The sequence below is a fragment of the Vicugna pacos genome, chromosome 1 (genome assembly GCF_048564905.1).
Source record: "Vicugna pacos chromosome 1, VicPac4, whole genome shotgun sequence".
NCBI lineage: Eukaryota > Metazoa > Chordata > Mammalia > Artiodactyla > Camelidae > Vicugna > Vicugna pacos.
In genome coordinates, this window is record NC_132987.1 from 114673275 (window position 1) to 114697633 (window position 24359).

At 37.4% G+C, this 24359-nt stretch overlaps 1 protein-coding gene across 10 annotated transcripts in view; it reads left to right on the top strand.

The window, feature by feature from the left end:
- Window positions 1-24359, top strand: part of ITSN1 (intersectin 1) — a 185612-nt gene that overhangs the window by 91988 nt on the left and 69265 nt on the right. For all 10 annotated transcript variants that reach the window (XM_072968804.1, XM_072968809.1, XM_072968800.1 and 7 more), the window contains 5 exons: window positions 5760-5847; window positions 5985-6124; window positions 18188-18315; window positions 20879-21108; window positions 22413-22534. In XM_072968804.1, coding sequence (XP_072824905.1) covers window positions 5760-5847; window positions 5985-6124; window positions 18188-18315; window positions 20879-21108; window positions 22413-22534 — 708 coding nt within the window. The remainder of the gene's footprint in view (window positions 1-5759; window positions 5848-5984; window positions 6125-18187; window positions 18316-20878; window positions 21109-22412; window positions 22535-24359) is intronic.

Here is a 24359-nt window from a genome sequence, read left to right on the forward strand (position 1 = left end):
GCTGGGAAGGGAAGACGAAATAGACAAGGTCCTTGCCTGAAAATAGGTTGTCTAGTAACTCAGCACACTTGCTGACACTGCTGCATGCCGGCACGGTGCAAGCTCTGGTAAAAACTGAGGATCCAGCAGTGGATAGCAGAGACAAAGAGCCTGCCCTCATGGAGCTTACCCTCTGTTTCAGGGGAGACAGGCACTAATGAAATAAGACAAGTATGTAATCTATTAGAAAATGAAAAGTGCTGTGGAGAGTGAGTAGGGAGGAGTTAGAGAGTTCTCAGCAGTAAGGAGGGCTGTGATTTTAAATGAGGTGGTCAAGAAATGCCTCTCTCTGAGGGTGCTGTTTGAGCAAAGACTTAAAAGAGATGAGTGGCTGAGCCAAGTGGCTATCTGCAGAGCAAGTTCTAGGTAGGGGAACAGCAGTGCAGAAGACCTGAGGCTGTAGCCCATCTCTTTGATGTCAGTTTCAGCAGGGAGACTGCTGTGGGTGTAGCAGGTGGGCTGGATCATATAGGACCTGTAGTCCACTTACAGGACTTTGCCTTTATCGTGTTAAGCACAATAAAGAAGTGCAGTTAAGTATATTAGGGGGAGTTCTGGAGATTTATGTATAGAGAATAGTTGGTAGCTTGCTGATAATCAATTGACCACGTTTGTAAAAATCTTTTCTAGACTCTGTTCTGTTCCACTCATCTGTGTCTGTCCTTTCACCAGTATTTCACTCAGTTGATAATTTTAGTTTCATAATAATTTTTGAAATCAAGTAGTATGAGTTCCTCAATATTTTTCTTTTTCAAATTATTTTGCCTATTTAGGCCCTTTACATTTCCACATAAGCTTTAAAATCAGCATGTCAGTTTTTACAAAAGTACTTAGGATTTTTATTGGAATTCCACTGAATTTATAGATCAGTATGGGAAGAGTTGACATCTTAATAATATTGAGTCCTATGATATCTCTCAATTTTATTTGGGTTGTTATAAATTTCTTCCAGCAGTGTTTTGTAGTTTTCAGTGTACAAGTTTTATACATATTTTGTAAAGTTTAGCCCTAAATATATAGAGGTTTTGATGCTATTGTGTATAACATATTTTAATTTTAATTTACTATTGTTTGATGCCAGTATTTAGAAATAATTCGTTTTTATAGTGACCTTATATCTGTGATATTGTTTAGCTCATTTATTAGTCCTAATAGCTTTATCGTAGTGTCCTTAGAATTTCTGCATAATGCATAAACATTGTGAATAAAGATAACTTTATATCTTACTTCCCAATGTATATGCCTTTTATTTCTCTTTGTCTTAACTGCGTTGATTACAACCTCTAGTACTATGTTAAATAGAAGTGGGGAGAGTCTTGTCCTTGATCTTAGAGGGAAAGCATTCAGTCTCTCACCATTAAGTATGCTGTTAACTGTAGGTTTTTGTTTTTGTTGTTGTTTGTTTGTTTGTTTTTTGTAGATGCCCTTTATCAGACTGAGGGACTTTCCTTTTGTTCCTTGTTTGCTGAGAGTTTTTATCATGAATGGATGTTGAATTGCATCGTATTTTTTTCCTGCATCTTTTGAGATGTTCATGTGTTTTTATCCTTTATTTTGTTAATATGGTGATTTAAATTTGGTTGAAATTTGAATGTTAAACCGACTTTCCATTCTTGGGGTGAACTGAACTTGATATTAGTGTTTAAAAAATGTTTTACTGGATTCAACTTGCTATTACTAGAGATCTTTTAATTTAAATTAATGAGGGATATGGTTTATCCTTTTCTCATAATGTCCTTATCTAGCTTTGGTATCAGGGTAATAAATAAGAAAATAAGTTGTAGGATATTCTTTATTTTCTGAAAATACATGAAATGGTAGTCTTCCCTTAATACCTATGGGGCACTTGTTGCAAGTTGCCTGATGATACCAAAATTATGGATGCTCAAGTCCTTTATATAAAATGGATAGTACAGTAGTCCTTTCATGTCTGCATATTTGGATTGAAATTTGACCCTAGGCTGGTTGAATCCAGATATTCTGGACTGTAGTGGTAGCTACCATTTATTGAAAGCCTGGCATGTGCCAGGTCTGCTCAGTGCTAAGAGCATAATGTGAATATTTATAATAGAGTCCCACAATAATCTGGTAAGAGCACTATCATCACTCTCACGGTATAGGTGAGAAATTGAAGATTCTAGAAGGGAACATTCTAGAATCAGTTTCTAGCTTTCGATTTCTAGCTGGAAAGCAGGAGTCCAAATCAGAAGCCAGGTCTATGTGACTTTAAGACTTCACTTCTAACCTTGATAGTATACACTGCCTCCCTAGCTAACCCCATCAGCTTCTCTCTTAAAATCCTGTGTATTTCTATAAAACTTTCTCTCACCAGATTCCAGTCTCAGTACAGTTAGTCCACATGTGTGGATTCAACCAACCCTAGGATTCAGGGGCCGATTGTACTATGCCATTTTACATGAAGGCCTTTAGTATCCTTGGATTTTACTATTGAGGGGATCCTGGATCCAGTCCCCCATGGATACTGAGGGATGCCTGAGTTTCTTCCTTAAATTTCTGGTGGCATTCAGTGGTGAAGCCTTCTGGGCCCAGAGCTGTCTTTGTGGAAGGACTTTTAATTGCAGAATTTATTCAGTAGAAACAAGGCTATACCAGTTTTCTGTTTTTTTCTTTAGTCTGTTTTAATAATGGTATCTTTCAATCAATTTTTGCATTTCATCTAAATTAACAAATGTATTTATATACAATTATTTACAATATTCTCCCTATTGTTCTTTGCCAGTCTGTAGTATCTGCAGTGGTGTTAGTTCTTTCATTCCTGATACTGGGAATTTGTATCTTTTCTCTCCCAGTTCAACTCCTCCTCTCCTTCCTCCTTCCCTTCCTCCTCTACCTTCCCCTCCTCCTCCTTTTCTCCATCTAACTAGGAGCTTATTGGTTTTGTTGATTTTTTTTTCCCTTATAGTATGCCTGTTTTCAATTTTGCTTACTTAGGCTTCTTATTATTTCCTTCCATCTATTTGTTTTGGACTTAATTTGCTTTTTTCTAGCCTCATTAGGAGGAAGTTTAGATTATTGAATTTGGACTTTTCATTTTTGATAATGTATAAACACTTTACGCTATAAATTTCCTTTTAAGCATTGTGATAGTCATATTACGTATTTTAATGTTATATTTTTATATTCATTCAATTCAAAACCTTTTTTTGACTACCTTTATCATTTCTTTGATGGGTTATTTAGAATTATGCTATTTAGTTTCCGAATACTTGGATTTTTTTTTGTTTTACAGCTGTCTTACTGATTTTTGATTTATTTATGGTATGATCTGTGAACATATTCTGTATGATTTTAATTCTTTTTAATCCTTTTAAGTTTACTGAGACTTATGTTACGGCTCAGCATGTGACTGTCTTGGTGACTATTCCATGTGCACTTGAGAAGAATGTGTACTTTGTTGAAGTTGGGTTGGGGGGGTTCCATAAACGTCAGTCAATCAAGTTGATTCATGGTTTTGTTCATGTCTTCTGTGTCCTTACTGATTACCATTGAAGGCCACATCAATTTGAAATATTAGGATATGACATATAATGTAAATAGTATCAGAAGTTTACTGCTAGAAATTGTTTGACAATATTTTAAAATGCATGCACCTTTTTAAAGTATATTCTTTTAGGTGGTAACTCTTTATGTGTTTTTCATTAACTATTTATGAGAAGTTTCATAAAATATTCCCCTGGAAAATTTAGGAGTGAAGATCATATGCTTACTTATTATCTCACTGAATGATGTGTGCCCAAACATGCGAGATTGATGCTTAGTGTGTTCAGTTACTGATAACAAAATAGAAATCAAGATTCCTAAAAAAGTAATGAAGTTAAAAATAATACATACTTTGAAGAAAGCCAGGTACATAGTAGGCAACGAGATATTGATTTCCTTTCCTTACAAGAGTTAGCAGATTCCTGCTATGCAAATAAGTCAGGTTTGACCTTCATCTTGGTTTGACCTATTTTAGAAACTTAGGTTGTACCTTTAAAAATAATGCTTGTATAAGTAAACCAATCTCAAAGATCTGAGCCAGGCTTCATCCTGATACTTCATTGTTTGTCCTGGTTCAGGAAAGAAACTTTGGGTCTGGGTAAGAGGTCTTGCCTGAATTTAGCAAGGAGAATAAGAGGAGAAACTCGGTTGGCTGTGCTCTTTTGGGAAAATGATCTAATTTGTGCATTCTGTTTTCTCCAAATTGGGGCCAAGAGGTGTGCACATGTGTTTGTGTGGATTATGCATATGAGAAGATGCTTCCAAATCCTCTGCATTGAGCTATATATCTCTCTACTGTTCAGACATGTAGTACACCAAGGTTTATTGTACACAAACCAGTCTGTATCTAAAGGTGGTTGTTCCACCTTTAATAATTAATTATTATTAATTTTATTAATAGAGGCACTAGGGATTGAACCCAGGATCTCTTGCATTCCAAGCATGGGCTTTATCGCTGAGCTATACCCCCCGCCCCTTGAAGTCATTATTTTTTTTCTGATGAAAATTTTTAATTAGGGCATTTTTATTTTTTCAAACCAAAAGTTAATATATATAGATTTTTTTTCTTAAATCAGGGTAAAAATGTAAGTTAAATATTCCTTAATAAAGGCTGGAAGCTGTCCTTTCCCCCTCCCCACTTTAGGAATTTATGCTAGCACCTTCCATGTACCTTAGCAAGCCATGGGTGCATGCACGCACACACACGTACACACACGTACACATGCACACAGTGGGTATAAAAACATGAATGCATAAACACTTTCACACACAACCACAACCATGTGTGTGCAGACTTCCAAACACATATATGCATAAGACTTAATGGGATTCCATATGGACTGCATCTCACATCCTCAGCCTTGCCCTCATCTACCTACTTCCCTCTGTTCTCCCCAAAGCTGATGTTTTTGTGGAAAAATTTCTGGGTGTCTTCTTGTTGCTTTATGTTCCATCCTGAAGACCCTCCCAGGGACTCTGTCTCATGGAAGAGCTGCCCTTTTACTAAAATGTATAGAAATTGAATTGAATAATTTCAGCAAACAGTTGCTTGTCAAGTCAGCCATGAAAACTTCAAACAGTTTCACACAGTGTGTTTTAGCTTTTATCTATGTCAGTAAAAAAAATAGTTCGTTCAAGATTTTTGTGTACCTGTTTAAAATTGTAGCTCTATCCTGAATGGTGGACAAACGTGTGGCAGCTAAGATTCTAACTGTTAATCTCTTTTTGATGTCTGTTTCCAGTTTCAAGTGTGTGGGAATCCTCATTTCAACACCATTAAGGATCAAAGTTCAAGACAGAATAGTTCCTGTTAAAACTACTGGGTCAGTTTACAGACAGCAGGGTCACTGCATTGGCATTTGATCCCAGCACAGTTGCGAGATCATTCCTTTGAGTTTTCTCTGCTGAGTTGTACTTTAGGTACATTTTTTAAAGCTTATAAGTAAGCAGTAAGTCAACAAAAATGTAAGAAATATCAAGGGAGCTATAACTGTCTTAACTTTATTTCAGTGAAAAGCATTTGGCCAACAGTTAATTCCTCAGCAAGAAAACAAGAACCCTGACTAGCGATTAAATGCAGTTTCACTATAGAGGATTTGGGATGAGATTAGGAGAGTCTTTGAGGGATGAGAAAACTGACCTGTGCCTGCCTGCACTTGGGGGGTCTAAACACGGTAGTTTTCTGCATCATTCATTGCTGTTTTCTCTTTCTCTCCTAGGAGTCTCAACAAATGCTTGGAAGACTTATCCCAGAAAAACAGATACTCAATGACCAATTAAAACAAGTTCAGCAGAACAGTTTGCACAGTAGGTGTTTAATTTTTAAGGTTGACATTTTCCTTTTTTTCCTGGCAAGAGTTTCCTTAGTTGAAATGAGAGCATGAAAAGCCACTTTTCCTCACTGCTCATTTGTTTTTCCTTCTTGCAATGTTTTTCTGAAATAGGAGATTCACTTCTCACACTGAAAAGAGCCTTAGAAGCAAAAGAACTAGCTCGGCAGCAGCTCCGAGACCAACTGGATGAAGTGGAGAAAGAAACTAGGTCAAAACTACAGGAGATTGATATTTTCAACAATCAGCTGAAGGTAACTATTCTGTGTGCAGCCTACATGTACCTGCTACTCCTTCACTTTTCTAACTGTCCAGGTGATTAGTTGATACTTGTTCCCAGGCAGAAAAATATATTGTGTTGGTTTGTCAGCCTTTATGAAAGCCTTCACACTTACGGATGAATACTGAACAGTCCAAGTTGAATTTTTTCTCCTTTAAAATATGAAAATGGATTTGGCATCTCTAAATTAGGGCTGAGTGAGAGGCCCTGTCTCTTGGCATCTATCTTTTACCTGAGTTACATTTTTACACATCCCCATCCTTTTTGGCTGTTGGGAACTACATCAAGTTGAATTCTAAAAGCTAGGCTCCAAAAGCTTGATCTTTGAAGACAACTCAGAACGAACTGTTGTCTCTTTTAAAACCTAAAGTTTTTCTGCCTCTTCTTACCTTCAAGATTGTCCTTGAATACAGATCTATATTTTGTTACCTCACATTTAAAAGTTTTGTTGCCTAATGGAGTAATTGCTTCTGTCTCCATGGCAGAAGTAGTGTATGGTTTTGCCATATTTACACAGTAAAACCCAGGGAAATGCCAAAGCTCTTAGGGAATGTAGCAGGGGTTAGATCACAGCCTTTTTCTGATTTGATACTTTTCATTTAACTTTATGACTTTATCATCTTAAGAATGATAATTGTCTTGTAATAAAACTGGAAGGTGCACAGCTCATTTCCTAGCAACAGTGATCACATACTTTAGATTAAAGTAGTTATTAGAGTTTTTAATCAATTATGTTCTGATAACAAATTGGATTTTACACTTTTTTTCCTCAAATATTTTCTTTTTCCAGCCTAAAATCCTTTATACTTGATTCTGGCCAGTTTAGCTTTTGGCACTAGGAAAAAGTTAAAATCCTGTTCTTCATTAGTAGAAATAGAAAAACAAATCAGAGAGCATATTTGAGATTTTTAGTTGACTTTTGAATTGAGATTCTAGGCCAAATTGTCTAGACATCTGAGCTAGTGTTTGTTTTTTTGTTTTTTTTCAAAGTAGTAAGTAATGAACTTTCCTCAGTTGTACAATTTCAGGAAAGTGATCTTAGGGGAAATATTATTTGAGCCAACTTAGTGTTTTGGAGATTTTTTGTCTTCATGCTTATACAGGATGTGTGTTTGTGTGTGTGTGCACTATATATATATGTTCTATATTTGTACACATGTGATGATGTGTCATAAGTCAATATTGAAAGTACTGCTGTCAGTTCTCCTTTTCTGGAATAAACACGATAGAAATCCCTGCATTAACTCTATGGCTTGTCACTATTTCAAGCAAAAAAAGTATGGCACTGTTGCAAGCTTGTAGTCCTTTTTAACAGTCTCTGGGAATTAGACTGTTAGGTATTCAGGTTATCTTCTGAACCCAGGTAGTAATTCAGATTTCTGCCTTAATCTTAAGATTCCTTTCTCTAAAAGTTTGACCCAAAACAAGATTTATGTATGAGAAAATGACACTCCGGTGGGTGATTTTTGATAATGCCCAGATGATTTACAGATTATTTTGGCTGTTGCATTACTATCGTCATTGCTAAAGAGAACATCCTTAAAATATGCTGTGAGTCACTCTTACTGTGTTTAATTGACTTATGCTACCTTCAGTATTACAGTCTCTCATACAAAGGCTAATTTTTTTAGCCCTTTGTCTCACTAGTCCTTTTTCCAAATATACTTATTTTTAAATAAGAACATTTCTTTCTGCTGTAATTTTTATTTTGGTTTTTCATTATTTTAAATTTAAGTCAGTATGGCTATATTATTTTGTTATTTAAAACTCATTTGGAGGACCTAGTGACTATGTTATGTTACCTTACGCTTATTATTTCTAGTATTCCTTTCAAATCTGTTAAGACCAAAACAGAAACAGACTGAAGAATCAAAAGATTTATAATTTGAGACAACTCAGAGGCAGATTTAAGATTTGACCTTTTGGGTATCTCCTGCTTTCTTTTCTTCATTGTAGTCACATTGGAGAATATGAAGCCTTTTTATTCTTGACTTTAGAGCGTGTATTCATTAGCAATTACAGTATCTTGTAAGATGAAATAGACCAGGAGAGCCAGCATTCTGACCCTTTGGGGTTTCTCCCATGCTTGTCTTGATTCAGCAGTGTCTTTACAGCACCCTCACTAATGATGCAACAATTACTCCTCCCTTACTGAGAGTAAAACAGTGGCAGCTGTGCAGTCATCCCACACATTGAATCTGATGATGTGAATTTGCTAAACTTCCCTCTCCCAAAGGGAAACCAGCCCGCAGGGTATAGAAAAGAAACTAGATTGTTCATCTAGGGAAAGAAAGTTTAATTCACTCATTATCAGCTAGTATGGTGACATTGGAGGAATACCTTATGGAGTGCAAAGGTTTAAAATCAGTTGGTCGAAACATTAAACCTATATTCAATGGCTGGCACCATAAATGAGGACTACATTCAGCAAAATCCAACTCTCAGTTTCTTTGGTACAAAACTACTTACAATAAGCCATTCACTTCTTTTGATGCACACTAAAGGTCATGTCCAGTTTGTCAAGTATAAGGTCATGTAGGGAACAGTAACACCCTGCTTTAGCCCAGATTCTCAAGTATGAGACCATGATTGGGAACTACACTTGGATTTAGTTTCTTGAATGAGAAATAGTTTTTCCTTTGTTTCTTTGCTTTTTTTTTTTTTCAGTGTGCAGTCTGGTTTAGTCTATCTACCAGATGTCTAGTTCACATTCATTCTCTTGAGAGTCTCTCCTTTTTCCTTCAGTTAAGCAAGAATTACACTTATGCCTCCTCACTCATAATAACTAGTAATGGAAATGCTCAAGTCATTAACTGAAGAGGGAAAAAAATTACTTTTGCAGTTGGGTATTTGTTTCATATTGGTAGCAACATACTAAGAATATAACACATATTTATAGTGTTCTGATCAGATGTTATTCAGGGCTGTGGAGCATAAGGTCTCTAGAATCTTGGACCTTTACATTTCTGTCTGATCTCATGGAAGTTGAGAACTCTTTTTTTCCATTTAGAAAAGGCTATTTTTCCATGCAATTTAGTAGACATTTACCTTATAGATACGATATTTATGTTTTCCAAAAATGATCCCAACACATAAGTGTCTTTCTGACTTATCACCCAAAACCAAGAATTACTTGAAAAAGGAAACAGGGTGAATAAACCTGGCTTTTTTAGGTCTGTAGAAAAGAGGGGAAATAAGAGCACTTTGATGTTGAAGCTTTTATGCTAGAATTCCCATCGATAGCCTTTGTATTTTCACTGCCTTTTATGTGAACAGTAAATTTTAGTTTTTTGATGATCAAATGAAAAATCTGACCAGCGTTTTAACCAGGAATAATTGATTTTGTTAGTAATTATTGCTAGTATGAATGAACACTTCTTAAAGTAGTTTTAATTCAGTGGGCCAGATTTTCTGCTTTTTAAATATACTCTATATGCAGCAAGTAATTTATCATGCTGGGGAATCAATAGTCTTGTATTCATGTTCTAGAAACATCAGTTTAAAATTAGCGATTATCTATGACTTTCTCTTTTTACCTCATTTTACAGGAAAATCAAACATTTTTTGGAGAATTCATAGAGTCATTCTGATAATTATTTTTCTTACATACAGTGCTGAGCTATAGGTATAAAATTGTGGTCTAACAGGTGTCAGACACCATTACCAATAGGGACTTTTTGGACAGCAGCACTTGACAACACCTTGCCTTTGGCAATGTTAGTAGTTACTGTAAGTTTTCCTTGGCACTGATAGCTTAGTGTTCCATATTTTAATATGCTAACTATGATAACAAAGGAGAAACCGGAAGCACAGCTTAGAGATTTCAGAGTTCCATTGAGACTCCACACAGAGACTAGATGATGTGTTTCGTGTTGAAAAGTTGAGTCCTTGTCGGTTCCCGTCTAGTCGCTGTGCAGGACAGGTCCTAGCGTGAATGCGTTTACCTTAGAGCATTTCTTTCTTCCAGTCAGTGGCAATGGAGGGAGGCAGCATGGAAGTGCCTGGCAGTCCTCCTGGGCTGTGTCATCCACTTAGACATCTTTCTAAAGGTCTCCATGCCCTACTCAGGCAGTGCACATCTTAGACTCAGAATGGTGAACCATCTTCAGCTCTGTGCTTCACTTTCCCCCACACAGATGAGTGCTCAGTGTCTAAGACAGCATTTACCATGAAGCACTAAGCCTTCTTTGTACAAGTTAATAATGATTAGTTATCATAAATCGTGGAGTATGAGTGAATCTTTCCTCTTGACAAATTTTGTGTGTGTGTGTGTGTGTGATGGAAGCATTGAACTACAATCTGGATAACGTACTATATACTGTAGTCTTTATAACAAGCGTATTTTAGATCATGAATTTGCCATGTGGCTGCATAATTTGAAAGACAACACTTAGTCATTATTTGGGTTGATATGCATATTTCCATCATCAGATAGTACAGTCAGCATTACTATTCCAAAAGTGAATAGTACTTTATGTCTTAGAAAAATGTCACTATTTAAGACTAATTCGAAATTAAGAGTTGTATTCCTTAACATACTTGGGAAATAAATGACTTGTTAAATTAGACACAAGAGGATATATAAATATATAAAAGAAATATAAATTCTGCCCGTAATGATACCTGTCCTAAAAATTGCTCCTAGGAACTGAATTGTTGAAATAAGAGTGCCAGTTATAGTAAATAAGATTCTTGGCTTAACTAAGGCTTTTATGCTCTTGGTTTCAGAAACTTGCTTTCATGGCAGGCTCATTCATTATGAAGGCAGTGAAAGGCAAAATGTTTAGCAACCAGGGGAGCAAAGAAAAGAGCTGGAGAAGGAACTGCAGAACAGAATGAGAAGTCAGGGAAAAAAAAATGCATGCGAAGGGAAACAAGGAAGGAAAGAAAAAGATCCAGAAAGAGGAGCTGCAAAGACAGGAAGAGAAATCAGTGTGAATTCAAATAACAGCGTTGCTTTCTCTTATTGGTAGAATGTTTGGCTGTTTCATGATTTGCTGTCTTTTTTTGTTCAAGATTAAATTTGATTTTTTACCTGTGTGATCCTCTTGAAAAGACCTCTTCTTTACAGAAGTAATGCTCTCTCATTCAATGTACCTGTGATTGTGGAAACTACATAGATTCCTTAAATATGAAAAAATAATTAGAAAACTCCCAAGACTGAAAGTAATTAACAGGTATTACTGTATTAGATTCTATGCCATACCAATAGATTGGTTGGTTGCCTGGGTTATTTAGTATTAGTGTGGGGCTTTCTTTTGAGGTATAAAAAAATACTTAACAAAAGGTGATTGGGGGAGGGAAAAAAGCAGAACCCAGTCTTTTGAAAAAAAAAAAGTTTTGTTTTTGTTTTTTAAATGGATGTACTGGGGATTGAACTCAGGCCCTCGTGCATGCTAAGCATGAACTCTACCGCTTGAGCTATACCCTCCCCCTTAAAGTTGTCTTTTTTTATTCTCTTTTTTCAGCCAAACCCCTTGACAGCTTTATTCTTTAGAATGACACATTTGAAACAATGGGATATTGCTTCATAAATAAAGCTGAGACATTTGGGGAAAATTCGGATTTTCAGGAGTCAGTTTTGTCTTTCTGGTAACATAAGGGTATCTAGCAAAGCCTCTTGGGAGACATGGGAGAAGATTCTTAGTTAGCAGACCCTGTTGCAGAGAGGACAGGGTTTTCCAGCTCTGCTCCCCCTTTCTGTCCACCTGTCGCCTCACCCGTTCACAGACGCACACATGCACCAGGCGTGCGTGCACACTCACATCCCAGCTCATTCGTCTCCGGCTCTCGCATAGCACTTAGGATACATCGACTACCAGCCTGTGCCCTGGGGGATTGGATTTACTGTTTGGTTGAATATTGACTTCAGATTTAAAAGTACTATTTAAGCATGTTTTTAAACATTAGTATATCCCTTCCCGGAATTTAAATAACCAATCAATGTATTTTTTATACTCCTCCCACTTTTCATGCATCAAGAACAAATACATTTTGTAATTTGTGATAAATAGAATATCGACTTACCTTGATTTGGGTAAAATTTCTGTTTTGAAATAGTTAATTTTCAGATTTTTCCACACAGGTACATGTTCCCCTGTCTTCATGGGGTTTGTTGATTGGCTTTCTTTAATAGCTTTCCATTTGTTTTACAACCACTTAATTGGGATAAGTTACTGTATTTTAAGACTCAACAGTCCTTTAAAAAATTCTCATATTGTATCCTATGTAATATCCTTGGGTGAAAAATAAAGTGGTTTTTTTTTTTAAATATGAAAGAAAGCATGCTCAGCTGTGAAATCTGCAATTCCCCCCTCCCTCAACATTTGTACGGAAGGCAAGACATTGACATTTACAAGGTATTTCCATATGGATTCACCTGTTTGCTTTTGATAACACCTTCCCTTTGCCATAGATAGGACAGGTACTACTTCCCCAGTCTTACAGATAAACAGAGGGTTGGAGAAGCACCAGCCAATGAACCTTCTTCCTTTATCAAGCTGCCTCCCAGGGACAGGGAGGGTCTGGAGGCTTCCAGATTCTTGGCATTCATTGAGGTTTTTTGTGGAAGCCAGGAAAGACTCCAGCTGAGCGTCTTGGGTGGAGTGTGGGAGGAAATATAAATAAATAAAATAAAAGCACTTCTGCTTTTGACTTTGAGCAAGTATTAGGTTTAGACAAAACAAACACTTGAAATTTCTGTTGCTGATACATAGATCATGTCCTTTGAGGTCAATTTAATATTAACAGTACCAAGATTGTTTTAAATATAAAGGGTGTGTCCTACACGATTTTCTTTTGATGTATAGTGTTGAATTGAGGAATTTCTAGTAATTAATCAAGGTATGCTTGGTTTTGTGTTTCTTTTCCAAGAGATAGCCTGAGGCAAAAACCAGAAGCAGAGTAATCTTTCAAAAAAGTTAAATGACCAAATTAGCAATATATGTCCACGAACTGCTCGCCTTTCATAGGCCTTCTATTGCTAGTTAATATTTTTCTCTCTTCACAAGCCTTTATGCAACGTAATGTTTAAAAGGAATTCCGTATGTATTGTTTGGTGGATACTTCCTTATGTTCCATGAAATATCATTTCACATAATACATTCACTTTTGAGTGTTTCTAAGACCAACTGAAGGAGAAACAGTTTTTTAATCAAGTGATTCTGTGCCACTTGCATAGCAATAGAACAACTGTCTTTAGAAACTTGAAAGTGAGCCATATTTCTCAGGGCAAAAAATTGGATCGTCTTGAGGATTCAATTTGTCAAGCATATTGCTTTTGAAATGCTTTGGCCATGTGCCACAGGATGTCCAGAGATGTTTAATGGTGTAAATATCTTAATTCTTTGGGGAAAATAAATGACTTTTCCATCTTGGTTGAAGGAAAGAGGTTAAAAAGCAAGCTGATTGTCTTTTAACTAATACAAGACAGAATACTTAGTTGCAAATCATTTTCTTATTGTGGCTTATAATTTATATTTGCTCCAACCCCTCCTCTGAGAATCAAATAAAAGCTATGAGCCTACTTAGCAAGAAAAATACCCATACACCCTAGTTTGCATGTAATTTCATAGTGTTCACAGAGCCAAAGCTGATTCATAGACCCTGGATAAGAAACTTTGCTCTAAGAATTCTACAGATATTATTGGTGAAAAAAATCTTATTATAACTTATATATAGTTATTTTGTAGAAATTTTATTTTTCCCATGTATTTGTGTGTAGCTAAAACTTCATGAATGAATGCTTAATTATTTCTTACTTATTATATAAGTTACTGTACTTCATTAGGAGATAATATTAAGCTATTGTCCACTAGACCTAGTGTAAAGCGTATCATACCCTTGAATAGAACTCAGAAGAAAAGTCATCAAAGTTGTATAATCAATAAGTATTGCTTGATAAGTATGCAGCCCATGAATAAATATGCAATTGTAGAGTTACTAAGTTTAGAAAAAAGTCAGTTAATTTTAGGAAGAGCCACAAGTGAGATTTTACGTTTTGATTCATAGTAATTTCATATTTGTTCTATTTTTGACTTAGTTATAATGGAGAAATAACTGTGACGAGATTTAACAGAATTTGCACAGTCACTTAAATCAGGCTGATCTCCTGGAGAGTTGATATTTTTCTTAACTACTTCTCCCAATAGTTCTCTCATTTCTGAATAAAGAAAGAAAGAATTTAATGACACCGGATTTATTTGTCACCCGAAAAATATTTAAAAGCAATTTTTCAATAACTGTACTGATACTTGAGTTTCTTAAACAGTGTTGAAAAGGCGTGAAGGAACATGGCTGCCTTGGGCTCCATGTGAAGGGGCCCGGCACTCCACCACCCTCGTCTTGCATGGGAAGGCTAGCTGTTAGCTAGTTTTTAGTACATATTCCTTCATTCTCGGATTGCCTTCTCAGAAGTTCAACGTTTTAAAAAAGGTAATCAAGTTCAGAATCATACCTTTTCTGTTATGTTGCTTCATGCCGTCTTAAACTCCCAAGTCTGAGAAAAGGGAGGAAGTACCAGAATGCCTTCCTGTTCATAGCCTCTTGATTTCCTTACCCTTGACTGTGTATCTCTGCAGTATTTGACTTGGATGAAGGAAATGACAGGGAAACTTTTGCTGCCTTCAAATCTGGATCATAAGATGTCAGAGCCTTCTGTTACCTCATTTGACATCTGTTACTCTGTGGCTCCTGCAAGCTCTGTTTCCTTGGAGGTAATTGAAGCTGCAACTTATTCAGCCAATTCCAAAGATAGGTTCAGCTTAGCTTCTAATTCTCTTACACTCCCCACCCCCCAAAAAATGTGCCATAAAACTTTTTGAGTATCTTCCTTCATGTATTTGATACATTTAAAAATTGTTTTAAAACTGACTCATTAACATGATTTTATTCCCCCATACATTCTTTCAATTCACTTCTTACTGCTTTTCATTTTATAGCGCCTCCTCATATGTTATGGCGTTATTTCCATGTGTCTTGACTTTGTATCTGGCAATTTATTTTTAAAATTTTATTTAAAAAAATTTTTTTTGAAGAATCAGTTATTTATTTAGGTTTTTTGTGGTGGGGGGAGGTAATTAGATTTATTTCTTTCTTTATATTTAGAGGAGGTACTAGGGATTGAACTCAGGACCTCGTGCATGCTAAGCTTGCACTCCACCACTTGAGCTATACCTCCCCCTGCCGTATCTGGTAATTATTGATCTATAAATTAATATCCACTTAGTAGAGCTCAGTATAGAAAGGAAATGTGCAGTGTAATTTGCCAGTAAAATGAAAAATCTTCATTGGTACACGATGGCTGGAATCCATTCTAACTGGCCAGTGCTTGTGCAGTAAGTACATGTTGTTAAGTATTTTGAATATCACTCTGCCTATATATAGATGCAGTTTTCTTAGATGAAATAAGAACTTTTCTTTTTGTAGGGGGATAATTAGGTTTACTTATTTATTTATCGTATTTTTTAATTTAAATAGAGGTACTGGGGATCGAACCCGTGACTTTGTGCATGCTAAGCTGTACTCTACCACTGAGCTATACCCTCCCTCTAAGAACTTTCCTTTTTTAATATACAATCAGGTTCCTGAACATCAGACTAAAATGTTATTCCTCCTCTGTCATTTCTTGCTCTTTTGTACTTAATTGCAGCTCAAAGTTATTCTGCTTACGGGTTATGCCTTTTTGGTATGCAATAAGAATAAAAAAATAAAATCCTAAATAAAAAGGACACTGAGATAAAGAATAAATTTTCATGGTGATGAACTGTGTCTAAGAATTTAACAGATCTTAAAGCTTAAAAAAAAAAAAAAAACAAAAGCCTATAGATCATCTACTCTGATTCAGCTACTGGCCCATATCAGGGACCTGAGATTAGAATCCTGGTATCTTTGTTCCCAGTTCAGTGCGTTTTATTTGTAGTCTGTTACTATGAATTGTTTTTCTGAACTAATTTGAGAATTTTATGCAATTGAAGATGAAATTTGAAAATAGGGGAAAAAAAGTCGACCTTTCATCTCTTCTGACCGTTCCTTTTGCAGGGTCTCAGCCATTGGACCAATGGTAGAGTGAACCATCCCTGTCTGTGCGGGGACTGACTTTTGTTTGCCCCTCCTAGGACCTTTAGAGTCTCGTTTAGCAGCACTCCACTGCCGTTTTCCTTTGCGTGTAGAGATATTAACTTGAACCAAGAGAGCAGATTACTCTAATAGGAATTGACCCATGTTTTCCCTGTTTCTTTGAAATATCAAATTTTAAATATGAACCAGTTTTTTCATTCATGTTTTCAGAGATTACTATTTATGCTTGATTCCAAATTACTGTGAAAAGCAATCCTGTTAGTGCATTAACGTTTTAGATCCTGTGGTATGTCAGGAAGAAAGAATGAAAAATAGAATTCTTTTTACCTGGTGTGGTTTTCTCTTAGTAAGAACTTTAAACAGAGCAAGGCTTCATCATTACTTACTTATGACCAGTCTCCATTCTTGGCCTTTCATGCCCCTCTGTAGCTAAACTTGTCCCAGGTCCCCTTCATAATTTGGAAGTCACACGCCCATGGCTGTGGCCATAGGGAATAGGCCACCAGTTTGTGCCTTACCAAAGCTGTGCCTCTTCGTGCTGCATCCTGCCTGAATATGCCCAGGCTCACCTACTGGGCTCTCCACTGAAGCCCCTTCCTTCTCCATCTCAAGTGCCTCCTTCCCTCCAGCCCTCCCACCTCTCTCTGCCCCTGCTCCCCCTAACCTCCAGATCTCCAGGTAAACTTTCTTCTCATATCATGTTGATCCCTTTTAGCTTTTAGGACCTCTCAGTTTCACTTGTACATGCCTTCTGACTTTATCTTAAGAACAATCTAACTAGTAGGAAATGGTTGGCCCCACTCTTAGGGCTTTTCTCCAGGAACAAGTGCATTTTAACACTGATCTTCTACCGACAGCCTCTCTATCTTTGATGTGCAATCTCCAGATGGAATCTAAAGGTAGGAATAAGGCAGGAAGAAACCTACCTGTCCAGACTTACCAATGAGCAAGACTAGAGAAGACAGGGCAGGCCTTAGTTCTTACACCTCACCATATACACCCCTGGACTGCCCCCCTAGTTAGCCAGACCAAGAACTCAACTGGAAATTCTCTCTTGGTTCTACTGGTCACTTTGACTCATCTGATGTATTGTTAACACAAGTAAGAGGAGGTTTGGTGACTGGATCTGTTAGTGAACATTTGATTCCTATGGAATCAAGGGGTTCCCCCACTCCCACAACAGGTATTTCTTTGTTCTTCAGACTTCTGGGTGTTTCATCTTCTGACTTCAATACTTTAAATATCATAAAACACACTTTATTTTCAGTAACCTGTTAAGGAAATTACTTATTCCTATGCTAGTGTCAAATAAGGAAATCGGATCCAAAGTGGTGATCAAATTATAGCTTAGACTTTCAGTCTGGCTGCTGGTTTAGTTTGGGGCAGCTGACAGTTTCACACATGGTTTTAGTAAGAAGAGATGCACCAAAAGAGGTCTGATTTGAAGAAAAATAGACCCAAAGGGATGTGCAGGAGACTCAAGGTTGTGGAGCAAAGGGACGTTTGTTTGTTCTAAGGCAGCATGTCATAAGAAGAAGGTGAGGTTGTAATGGTTAGATGGAGAGAGTGTGAAGAAGTGGGTTTATCTTTAAAGCCAGTGACGGTTGGGTGTTGATTCGTTATTGAAAGAACCTTAAGGTTACGTTCATGATCACCACCATGTCTTAAAACTGATCAAGTTCCATTATTATTGCTGAGTCCTGAGTTGTGTAATTTCTCTAATACTTGTCATTAGCAAACTTCTTCTAGACAAGGGTGCAGTGTGTTGTGACTCAACTAAAATACAATCTAGAACAACTTTCAGAGATCAGTCATGTCAAAATGTACAGTGATTTCTGTTTTCCGAGTTCATGTTTTCCAGACCTCCTGAAGCTTTATCTCCTAAGTGTCTGGGCTTCTCCACAGTGGAAATGTCTGTCAGCTGGTGGTGTTACATGAACTGTGTCTTGACTATTTGTAGGAATTAAGGGAAATCCATAATAAGCAGCAACTCCAGAAACAGAAGTCCATAGAAGCAGAACGGCTGAAACAGAAAGAACAAGAACGAAAGATCCTAGAATTAGAAAAACAAAAAGAAGAAGCCCAAAGGTGAGTCTTTTCAGTGGATTGTGGACCATCTGGAAGGAACTTTTGAGTATTTACTATTCTGTGCCGGGCTTCTCCAAGTACTGACCACACCAGAAAGAGCCTTGTCTTCAATGTGTGCATAAGCACGAACACATGTATATGTAAATCTTCGCATATATGAGTACACCCTGAAGGTTTTGGTTAGTTCCCAGAGCTCTCTCAGGCTCTGACCATGTAGATAAATGGAATTATACAAGGAAATTGGGGCACTTGGTATGCTCATTTGCATGCCAATGACCAAGATGCGTTTCCAGTTCACAGCCTTTTAATAACAGTGGCGGTCAGAGTACTGGGTTTGAAATCAAAGTCCCTGAGCTCACTGGCCACACAGGGTTTCTCCACTGGGACTGACAGTGTGTCACACCATCTTCTTTCTTCTTTTTTTCAACTGCAGATTAAACAAGTTCAAAAGGAGGGAATTTGCTATTGTTGTTGCTGTTTAGGACACAGACACATTTTTGTTTCTTTTTGTTTGAGTATTTGTGTTTGTTGTCTTTTATTTTTACTTGTAGCTTTTGGTAGTCAATTATAGAAATTATTGTTTAACTTTTGGTGTGTCTGATTTTGTTTTGGATATTTGTTTTTTAAACTTCAAGCTGATTTTAGGCTCCCAAGAAACAAAAATGACCAAATATCCCGATATAGTATAAATTTTAATTTGGTTATTGAAATTAGACTGAGAAGATGAAGAAACAGATGCTTTAGGAAAGTCATTGCCTTTAGTGGGCAAAGCTCAGTGTAACTGCCCAGGGTGGTGTGCTTTTGGCTTATGGGTCCATGTAGCATTCTACGTCAGGTGTTTGGGGTTTTTTTCTTGCCTTTGGTTAAGCAGGTCAGGTCTCAAACCAATTTACAGAACTATTTTATGGTTTTCTTGGAGGTAGGATTATGCCCAAGGATTAATTCCTTGGCTGTATTGATTAACTCTAACTCCATCCTTTTCTTATCTTCCTAATTTATTATTTACAATATACTGTGCCGAACTTTCACATTCCTGCAGAGTCGAAATAAACACACAGTCTCATAATACAGAAAGTTTAAATTTTCTGCTTATAATTATATGATAAATAGTACCCAAAATTTAACTTCAGAAATTACGTGGTTATATGCTTTTATAAGTGGTGACCTTTATTTATGTATGTATGTGTGTATGTATGTATGTATGTATGTATTTATTGAAGTACTATCAGTTACAACGTGTCAGTTTCTGGTGTGCAGCACAGTGTCCCAGTCATGCATATACATACATATATTCGTTTCAAGTAGTGACCTTTATTAGTAGAATATGTTAAGCAAATTTAATTGTGTTTTTTCTGTTGTTGTTATGAGTAACAATTAACATCTCTATCCCTCCAAAAAATGTTTTCCATTGCTTTCTTAAAAGATGTTTTAAAATTTATAAATAAAATGCTTAAGATTTAAATTACGAAGGATTCCACTGCAGGACATTTTCATGTTTATAACAGAGTAAACACAGTGTTTTTAAAATGGAGAGTAGAAGTTTTATTTGTTTATATTGCGTGCCCTCGGCTGTTTTCTGATTCCGGGAGATGACCTTTGTGCGTTGGCCATGTCACAGGCTAGCGATTCAGGGTGTGGACTTTAGAACCAAGCTGTCTGGATTGAACCCTGGGCCAATGTGGCTATGTGACCTTGGGCAAGTCACTTACCACCTTGGCCTCATTGTCGTCATCTGTAGAAAGCGGCTGACGACAGGACCTATCTTCCTGGTGTGAGGGTTAACATCGTAGCCAGCAAACCTGGAGGACTGGTTATTATTAACACAATATCATTTATTTTTGCACATGAGTTTCATTTAAGGTGTTGTCTGATTTTATAAAATACTATAGAAGGAGAGAAGAATCATTTCCAGTCTTCTCCTATGGATTTCAGGCTGAGGTCACCATACTTTTCAAGTCCTGGGTTTAATCACAGTTTCTCTCTTGATGTCAGCTGCTTTGAAGCACAAGCACAAAGTAATCAGGTTCAGTAGAATATACAGAAACTATTGCTTAGTGAGAGACGCTCACTACCTCAAGTGTCCAGAATAACCGCTTGCTTTTCCATGTCAGTTGTGGAGAGCCCCGTGTGTGCATGTAAATGTGGCATGTCCCCTCAACGGTCTAATTATTCAGGGACTTTTTTAAGCAGAATTTCATTTGCAGTGTTGGATGTTCTTTCTCTTCGTGGAAGTTACATTCCTGTGTGGTTTTTGGCTTTCATTTTTCTTGGCAGTTATTTACCAGCTTTAAAATTGAGAAGTCTTTTTGTTCTTTTTCTATCGCTGTGGAAGATACATCAGAAATTGGCTTACTGTGTTTTCTAAATCATGTGATTTCATCTCACTGGGAAGGGGAGCCCCCTGAGAGCCTCTGTTTCACTGATTCAGACCCCTCCATCTGAAGAACAAGATGCCTTGATGTTTAGCATCCCATTGACTTAGACGGAGCTTCTTGTGAAAAGAGGCAGCGGCAGTGTTGACTTGGAGTTGCTTCCTTGCTGTAATCAGGCATTTTGTTGACAGACGAGCTCAGGAAAGGGACCAACAGTGGCTTGAGCACGTTCAACAAGATGATGAGCATCCGCGGCCGAGAAAACCCCACGAGGAGGAAAAACTCAAAAGGGAAGAGAGTGTCAAAAAGAAGGACAGTGAGGAAAAGGGCAAACAGGAAATGCAGGACAAGCTGAGTCGGCTCTTCCATCCACATCCAGAACCAGCTAAGCCCGCTGTCCAAGCACCCTGGTCCACCGCAGGTACGAGAGGCCAAAATGATTCTGGCAAATAAGTCCTCTTCTCCCAGATCCTCTCGGGAAATGTCCGTGTCTAATCAGGCTCCGTCTTGGCTGTATTAATAGAGATGAGAATGTTAGTGTCTTTTTTTGGATGGTGCAGCTGTTCAGTGCACCATCGTTAGATATCTGCTTAGTTCTTCTACCACCGTGCCAGCCTTTGGCCCCATTACACTGGCATCCAGAGGTCCTTTGCAAGCAAAAGTGGCATAAAGCTTCTTTCATTTACCAAGCCCCATTCATACATCTGTGTTCCAAATGGAGGTCATAACCTTTCCCGCAAAACAGAACCTGCTGCTTCTCTGGTTTGTTAACGTTCTCTGGGAATTTCTGAACTACTTCAGCAGCAGAAAGTGTCACTTCTCCCCTTGCCTGCACTGGCATGGCATTCACCATCTCCAGTCTGCACTGCACACAACTGTGCTTTTACCTTGTGAGACTGTTTTTTTTTGTCTTTTGTTTTTTGGGTTTTTTTGCTCTTTGAACATAAGTTGCCTCTTTACATCATGATAAATGAAAGACTTTGAAACAGCTGGAAAATGTTATCCTTTAGATCAGATGCAAACTAGAATGTATTTTTTAAATGCCCGTGTGACTGAAGGGTATTGTAAAGCTTTGCAGATGATACTCAGCTGAAGGAAGTGATTGCTTTTTCCTTTGTATGGCAAATGATAAATGTTAATTTATTTCCTGTTTGCCCAGTGGGCAGGGATGGGGGTTGAGGGAGGCTGACACCTTCCCTGCCTCAAGCTGAGTGCAGTCCAGGGGGAAAGACAGGCAAGGCCTACATCAGTATTTCCTTGTCTTTCAATATGGGAAGTTAAAGTTGTGCTCCTTTGCCCCCTTCCGTGTGAGTTGACTGATTCACATTTGGGTCACATTCAAACTGCTGCATCGTACTGGACACCCTGGGTGTGGGAAGAGAGGTCTCTATGCTTTACAGATGTGAACTGCTGGAGCCTAAGCCAGGAGCTGGAGACCAGGGACCTTAGGCAGCCTCACTGCATTCAGCACTGGGATGACCTTTGTTTAGAATCCACTAATGGTCTCTCTGATGGGTTGGAGTTGCTGACATCAGATTTGGCTCTCCTTTGGTTTCAGAACCAAACCCATCTTCACTGAGTGTTCCAGAAATTCCTTGAATAGACAGGAAAAGTTCAGATGTTAAGACAGGCAGTGGAGGAGGTGTCAGTCATTCGGCTTGTGTCATGCGTTTGTGTTCCGCGTAATGTTTTGTTTTTGTTCCCTTCTCCTTTTCTTGTAAACAGAAAAAGCCCCACTTACAATTTCTGCACAGGAGAATATAAAAGTGGTGTATTACCGAGCACTGTATCCCTTCGAGTCCAGAAGTCATGACGAAATCACGATCCAGCCAGGAGATATAGTCATGGTAAGAAAGACTCCAGAGAAAATGTGATTTCTGCTGATGATTAGCATCTGTCCTCTTTTTGTACTTTATTTAACAGTTGTGAAATTGTTGGCGAGTGTGAAATCTAATAATCCAGCATTTGGGGTTTTGAAGAATAGCCTCAGTCTTCTTCCTTTTCTATTAGAGTGAAAAATGGCATTGAAAAGTGTATCCTAACATCACTTTAAAATAGAGTTGTTGAAGAAAATGGGTTCTTAACACAGCTTTGCATATTTTTAAGTCTGTAAAGCTCTGGTAATAATAGTTTTTTAAGTGCAAAATACTTGATCATCATTTTCATAGTTGCCAATGATAACTTTTATCCTTGGGTCAAACCGTCTTTTTTTTTTCCCCTTTAATTGTGTAAACTTTGCATTGTATGAAGAGTTAGGATTTAAATACAATTAATCTGCTTTCCTTCTCCCTAAATGAACAGATGAAAGAGTTTAGAATTTTGCTTGTCACAGCTTCTTTAATTGCAGTAATAATTAAATATAATCCTATGATTGTAACTAAAACTATAGTAAGAATTAACGCAATGTGGGTGACCTAAATGATTTCCTAAAAGAAAACAGCAGTTCCTCAACCAAGTTATTAATTTAAGAATGAGAGAAGTGGTCAACCTTTGCATTACTGTTGGCTTTTTTTTTTAAATGAGAGTGGTTCAGAATTGTAAAAGAACCATGAAAGTTAAGAATTGAGACAAATAAGGTGGAGGGGTATAGCTCAGTGGTAATGTGTGCTTAGCATGCACGAGGCCCTGGGTTCAATCCCCAGTACCTCCGTTAAAAAATAAAAATTGAAAAAAGTAAACCTAATTGCCTCCCTGCACCCCTCCCCAAACCAACAAAAAAAAGAGAGAGAGAAAGAGAATTGAGACAAACATGTTTCCCATACTCGGAACCCACGTCTGAAGTATTAAAGAGTGTTGTGCGTTCACTATAATTACTCATGCATTCACCTTGCATTTCTGTATTGTATCTGTATGTAGAGTATATGCTCTTTCATGGGCAAAAATATATAGAAAGAACAGTGTCTAATCCTTAAAGAGAACTCAATCCCTTCTCCCCTTATTTTCTGATAGCTTTTTCTCCAGTTCTTATGGACTGGAGAAAGGGAGTCACAGCCAATGGTCCAGAATCTTTAAAAGTCAACAGCTCCTTGACAATAATGAAACCCACTTCAAATAATCTCCTTGTCTTCATTCAGCAAACAGTTTTTGAATGCCTGGGTGCCAGCCTCTCTCATTCTTTACAGAAAGAACTGCTGGTTTCTCTCAAGTGTGGGCACACCACTCTGCACGTGAATGGCGTGTTTCTCAGCCTCTGCCCGATTTTCTCTTTCCTAATGGAAGAGGCTGCTTCACTCCTCCTGCCTGGTCTTTCAAAATGGTGCCTTGTAAAGCAGATGAACTGTGAATTAGCTAAATAAAATGCAGTAGCAGAAATCTAAACATTATGAGGTTACAATGCCGTAGCAGATAGGACCTCACTACAAAGTTGCTTTTTTGCACTGTAAAAAATAAAAGAAAAAAAAAAGAAAAAAAAAAGCCTGATGTTTTTGAAACTGTACTTTGTTGCAATGCAAGATGTAGAAAAGTAACATTGTCTTCTTGAGATAAGGAAGGGTTACAAAGTGTTACTATAAGGAAATGTTACAAGGTGATCTATATTTTAATGAGTAAATATTGCTATTTTGGGGGGAAACATAGTCTTGTTACAGTGCTTTTGAGTCCTTTTCCTCAAATTGGCTAGTAAAGCAGCAGCTCTCCTCGGAGAATAGAATGTAGATATACTGTGAGAACACA